Source organism: Lampris incognitus, chromosome 16 (genome assembly GCF_029633865.1).
Source record: "Lampris incognitus isolate fLamInc1 chromosome 16, fLamInc1.hap2, whole genome shotgun sequence".
Classification (NCBI taxonomy): Eukaryota; Metazoa; Chordata; class Actinopteri; order Lampriformes; family Lampridae; genus Lampris; species Lampris incognitus.
In genome coordinates, this window is record NC_079226.1 from 25107468 (window position 1) to 25114176 (window position 6709).

Sequence of the window (6709 nt, forward strand, 5' to 3'; positions counted from 1 at the left end):
ACATCTGGCTTCCCACCCGCAGACACGGCCAATTGTGTGTCTGTACGGACGCTTGACCAACACAGAGGTAACATGGGGATTTGAACCGGCGATCCCCGTGTTGGTAGGCAACGGAATAGACCACTACACTACCTGGACGCCCCATAATTTTATATTCTAAGCAAAGTTCATTTCTTAAATTACTTATTTTCAATGCTCTTTTTGTCTCATCTGTCATAATGGTGCCAGCAGTTCTCTACCACATCTTATAATACAGCATAGCATAGCTACACAGAATGGGACTGTCTATAATGTTTCATGGCATACGGTCCATACTTCACCTTGGGTTGAGATGGAGCGTTTTTACGGAACTGTTCCCTTGCCAGGATGAGCTGGTATTTGGTGAGGGTCTTTAGGTCCTTGTGGCCCATGACCTGGCTTTGCACCAACCGTGAGGTAAACTTCTCCAGCACCTGGCAGGCAAAATATCAAGCCGAGTTTAGGAACCACAGAAATATAGGCCATATGTGGTTTATTCTTTATTTTCTCTGTCCTTGTTCTTTTGCAATAATGGAGTTTTAGTCCAGCAGGCAGACAAATTCAACATTAATTCTATTCATCCTCCCAAACGCAGACAGGATATCAAACAGAGAGGCTGACCCATTGTGACCTCAATTTCTTTTGGACAGAACTGCTGCTCCAGAAACATAAAAAGGAATGAAAGGCTTCTGAGAAAGACTAATCAGAGTCCTTATTGCCCAGCTGTCACAAAAGGGATTTTGTAACAAATGACGCAGCAATTTGTACTTATGGTTGACTATCTGTTTTATAAAAAGGTAGACAAGTCAAGTTTGATCAAAAACTATGAGAAAAGTAGGACATAATATTAGTTTTTAGACAAACTAAAAACTGTAGATTTATCAATCAACCAATCAAGTTGCATTTCATATGGCGCTTTTCTAGCTACAACAGCCACTCAAAGCGCTTTACAATTAATTAATTCACACACACTTATGATTCACACACATTTATGATTTCATAGATTTAATAAAAGAGTTGAGGTTAATTAAATCAGCATTAACTTTACAATCACTTGCAACAAGTGATTTTAATTCAAAATTCAAAAAGACACGAAAATAAAAGCACAATTCAAGCGTGGAAAATATGAAAATTAATTAATAATGTTTTGCTTTGCAGAGGGAAACCCAAATAGGCCCTTGTGACTGCATCTGCATCTTCCTCTTGCTCTGGGCTTAGCCTTGGTGAAATGCGAGTATAAAATGCAGAGCATCAGAAGACAAAAGTCGAGGGTTAAATGACAACGGCTAATTCCACTAACCTTTAAGAAAAAACATCAACAGCTATGTCACTGACACCTGCAAGCACTCTCATGTCAGTGTGGAGCTCACTGGTGTCAGTCCTGTGGACTGGACCTCATCATGTAATAGCTGTGTTTTTGAAAACGGAGCATTTCAACAGGTGGCTGGCCTTAATAAGTAAATTATCTTCCTCACCAAAGCCTGATCAAATTGTCTTCACTCAATTTTTTTCCAGTGAGATTTAAAAAAAAGAAAGAAGTCAAAACTTAAAATTTCTACATTAAGTTTCATAGTTTAATTGCAAGATTTACATTTAAGGTACAACAAGGTCCGAGTTCCTACCTAACAGACAGACTCAGACAGACAGAAGGCCAGACATGGTAATACTTTTGACCTTTTTTCATTGCAACTGTGCTTTTAATTAATAAATATAATAATAATAATAATAATTACATTTATATAGTGCTTTTCTAGACCTAATGTATACATGTATATATGTGTACATAATGTATTTGTATAATGTCATTTGGGTGTACATAATTGGGTATACATAATGTCTTGTATAGCATATCATCCCCCCCCCGAAACTTTGGACAGTGAAAACAAACATGAAGGACAAGATGGACTGAGACAGTATGGCATAAAAATACACAGACTATGTGGTACGGTTGCCGTTAAATGGTTTTATCATCATATTAATCTTATTAATATCATTATGCTTCAATTTTAGCTTTTTCTTCTTTGACTGTTTCGGAGACAAGTGCATGTACACATACACACACACACACACACACACACACACACACACACACACACACACACACACACACACACACACATAAAACGGAAAGCTATTATATTTGGAAAAATGGTGGGCCTCAGTAATAGCATGGCCTTGATCACTAATGCATCGGGTAAAGGAAAAGAAAATCACTGATGGGAGATGAGATGAATAGACATTTAATTTTAGAGGGTTTCTCATGGTGCTACTTGTTTAATATAGCTCTGGATACTGAAAGGTGTGGGCCAGATGGACCAGAAAAAGGATTTTCTACCAACTGTTATATAACATGATTACAGCGAGAGAGAGAGAGAGAGAGACAGAGAGACAGAGAGAGACACAGAGACAGAGGATTAAATCGAGCCTTGTATGATGAGGATAAATGCATACTCAACCTTCATCCACGACAGGCAACTGAAGCAGATTTTTTTTTATCAGCACTGATAATTTATCTATTTATTTATTTATTTCAGATAACGTTGGCAACCATTCTAACCATGACCTAAGTCCATGCAATTGAAGGGGTCTGCGTGCAAGAGAGCGCCAACTGGAGAACATGCTGACCTTGGCTGATGTCTCTTTGTCCACCAACACAGCCCCTGACAGATGCTGTGTGCTTTACTTCTCTCTCATTATATCTAATCTAATCTACTATGTAAACTGAACACATCACAAAATGAGATGATGATCATAAATTGGTATAAGTTGCACGCAAAGTGCACAGTGTTAATAGTCAAATTCAAGTCAAGTCGAATTTCATTTGCATATCCCTGAATCACCACCCAATCCCAGAGGGTTTTACAATCACATCATACTCTCCAAACAGATGAAAACAGAAAAGGTGCCAATCTACAGTACCCCCTATCCTTAGATCCTTGAATCAGGGGGAAAACTCCACAGGAAAAAAAAAGAAAGAAAAAGGTTATTATAGTTACTATATCAACAAATCAACAACACCAATTTCATAATGCAATCAGGATTTTTTAAAACATGATCTCTGTGGCTTTTATATGTTGTAGGCCTATGTCTTCTATGTGTCTCTGAAACACCGCTGAATTCATCTGGAAAAGTGTCTGCTACCGACATTGCTGGCAGACAGTCTGAATCATATGATATGCCTTTTCTTCAGTGGCATTTGCTTCAACAGCTTATTAGCTGTACATAAGCAGCCTAATCTACCTTTCAGTTTGTCAAATCCATCCTTTTTTCTTCTTCTGGTGAGCAAATAAGTATAGGTTTGGCTTTACCACAAAAATGAAGCATCAACTCTTCGAGAATATACTGTGTCCAAACAGTAAACTATAGTTGACTCCAATAACCAAATGCGCATCTTGTCAGCCTTTTTAAATTGCAGGTGAATTTATTCCACCCTGCAGTGACACACCCAACAGTTGGCGTTAAACACTGGAGGTACGCACAAGCATGCATAAGCAGATGGCTCTGAGCAACAAAGTGGATACCAGGGTGCTTATTATTAGAAGGGCATGTTCTCATGATAATAAACCCTCTTGTGCACCTATAAAACTATCTTTCTGTCCTTCAACTTTTTTTCTCCTTCAATATCTAATACTATGTTATGAAGACAATTAGGAGAGTGAGGTGTGCACACATGTAAACATGTACTATGTTATGTTGAAAGCCATCACTGAGCACTGTTAAGATTACTCTGCAATATGCTGACCTAAGAGGAGAGGTTGGGATTAAGGGGTCAGGGATAGGACTGTGAGTCCACGACAAGGTCAGTTCATCTCATGCTACAGGATACTGAGGCAAAAAGCCGACTCATTATCCTCAGTATATTAGTATCAATAGTGCTCAACTAGTCCCTGCGATAATTGTTACACACCATTAAAAACAAAAATGTCAGGATAATATGAATTAGTGATGTTTTTACACTATTCCATTAAAGTTGTTATAAATTAAATAACTGAAGGAAATGTAAAAACAAAAAGAAAAAACTAAACACTGTATAGTGTTGAATATCTATTGCAGATATTTTTTCCACAACACAATGTACAGGCTAGATTTTAGATGAGGCTTTTAAAATGATAAAATAACTGTAAGTGGCAGCAAAGAAAATAATCAGCCGTTACTTGTTGATCAGAGTAAAGTAAAGTAGAGCAGCAAGACATCACTTCGGCAAAAATGTGGTGGCAAAATGCAAGAGACAGAGACATAAAAAGATGGTGTAGAGAACAGGGCCCCGGGGCCAGAATCTCCCTTGACGGAGCTGGGGGGTGAGCTACACTCCATGGTCAGCCGTAGATTATATGAGATTATAGGGCGACAGATGAGTGAAGTCACTTCTTTCGCCCGAGTGGAAAGAATGAGAGGAAAAGGACAGGTTATGGTGAAAGAAAACTAACGGCACATGAGGCAAAAAGAAAACACAGAAAAAAGGTGGACTACTTTATTCCATCCAGGTTTATAATAGGCATCTGTGTGACGACTCAGTTTTGAAATGAACGGCACTCTGTTGACAATGTTTCATTAACTGTATGCATAAACAAATACTACACTGATTGATTTAAAGAAACAAAATGAAAAAGGAAGAGCTCACCACTACAGCTGACGTCCTCCATAACGGCCATTCTCAGAGTGGATACTGTGAGCAGCTTCCATGCAGTTGTGGTTTATGTGAGGAATAGCTAATTTTCCCCACAACTTGACATAAAATCAACAACAAAATTCTCCCCACTGTGGGGTCTTGTGGACAAAAGCTTATCAGACAAGATTATAGCGTGACAAATGACACTGGAAAAAGGAAATTGCACAAGCCGATGTAAACCAACACAGTTTAGGCTGGACTGACACAAAAATGCATGTCATGCATCTCTGAATTTCCTGATTAACTGATCATATGTAGGTAACTATGTGCTAATAGTTATCAGTAAGAAGAATGCATTTTCTGAGGGCAATGAACTTACATGAGCTGATAAGTGTGTGTGTGTGTGTGTCTAAATCATTCTCAGAACATTCCAAATGAATGACTGTCCTATCATCCAAAAAGGATGAGAGAAAATAAGAAAAGGAAAGGACAGATGCAAACTAAAGGGGAGGCAGAAGAAGACTAGAGTAGAAAGGAGAGCAGGATGAAGGGCATGCAACAACAACAGTATCCTCACAGAGCATGCTCAGTGGGACAGAAATAGCTGATAGGTGGAGAAGCAAGGAGCTTAGTGACGTTGGGAAGTCAGTTGTTGAGCCAGTATCTCTGTTAGCAACAGAACCTGCAGAAACCTTACCACCACTCCTGCATGTCAACAACGGGAGGCGCTTTATTTCCGTGTGTGTCGGTGTGTGCGTCTAGCGGCATGCATGAGCACATGTCTTTCTGTCTGTCTGAGCCACTGAGATAATAACTGTTGAGTGAGAGCACTCAGGGACACAGAAAAAACAAATATGAATTGGCTTTTTCCAAGTCATATTGGGCTAAATCCATTGTTCACAGACTGATTAGCTGAACTAGAAGAGTGGCATTGCAAAGTAATGTGTTTTCATTAAAAACAATAACCGTCTGACCATGTTGATCTACACAGGATGGAGATGACATAGACAGAAACATTAAAGAGGAGAAATCCAACTCTAGTCAGTCTCTGCCTCTCTAGCATGCAGTGAACTGTACTGAAGACGACTAGATTCATTGGAGATGGGAGGGGGCCTATTAAAGACCTTCCTTGTAAACAAAGGAGAATGCCATCAAGAAAAATCACTAACTGGAAAAGTAACTCTTGTGGACTAAATGCACAGTGTTTGGAAAGGCTGTGCTAGTGTGTTAGTGACTGTGAGTATAAATCTCTGTGTTTGGATGGAGGCTCCATCACAGACTACAGATGATCATATAATCTCCTCTCTACGTGCTTGATAAGGGGTGCAACATGGTGGCTGACCATCCCTAAAATATGGGACAAAAGCCAATCCTGAAATGTCTTTCTTTCCCCAACTTTTCAAGTTCATCTATAAATCTATGAAATAGTGTTGACCACTATCCACAACGCCATATAAAGAGAAAATAACAGAGCTGATACTGAAATAATACATAGAAACAATAAAAAAAAATCGTAAATGTTTGCATAAATACATTATCGCATACATATTTGTCGGCATTGCATGTGCAAAGATTATAAATTTAGGGTCCTTTGTAATGTTTTTCTTTTTACGTTGCAGCACTGGGCTACTCTCTCTCTTCGACTCCCTCCTACTAAAGCGATTGTTATTTCCTGCTGTGTCAAAGGGAAAAGATACAAAAAAATGCATACAAGTGGAAATGATGCAAATAAAACTTAAATATAGAGCTACTGTTGTCACTAATATCGTTAGATGAATAGCTGACCATCTGAAGCGGTCAAGGGGAAATAATTCAAATAAATCCTACCACGGGAAATAGCTTCTTGCAGTGTAAATAAAAAATAGCGGGGTCAAGATTACTGAATGTAAACAATGATTTTATGTTTGCGGAAGCTATAAAGTTCAGAAATACTCCTTCGTGCAGAGTGGGAGCCAAATATCTCCTGCGATTTAAACGGCTGTCCTAGTTAAGAAATATGGTTTTTTTATCCTGCTCGTGCAAAACAAATAAATAAAACCCCACAAAACTGTACGAGTCTATTCGCGGTGGATGTTTTTTGAG

General features: G+C 38.7%; 1 protein-coding gene across 1 annotated transcript in view; it reads right to left on the minus strand.

The window, feature by feature from the left end:
- Window positions 1–6709, minus strand: part of fancm (FA complementation group M) — a 78728-nt gene that overhangs the window by 47403 nt on the left and 24616 nt on the right. Inside the window, exon 5 of the mRNA XM_056295394.1 lies at window positions 321–452. Coding sequence (XP_056151369.1) covers window positions 321–452 — 132 coding nt within the window. The remainder of the gene's footprint in view (window positions 1–320; window positions 453–6709) is intronic.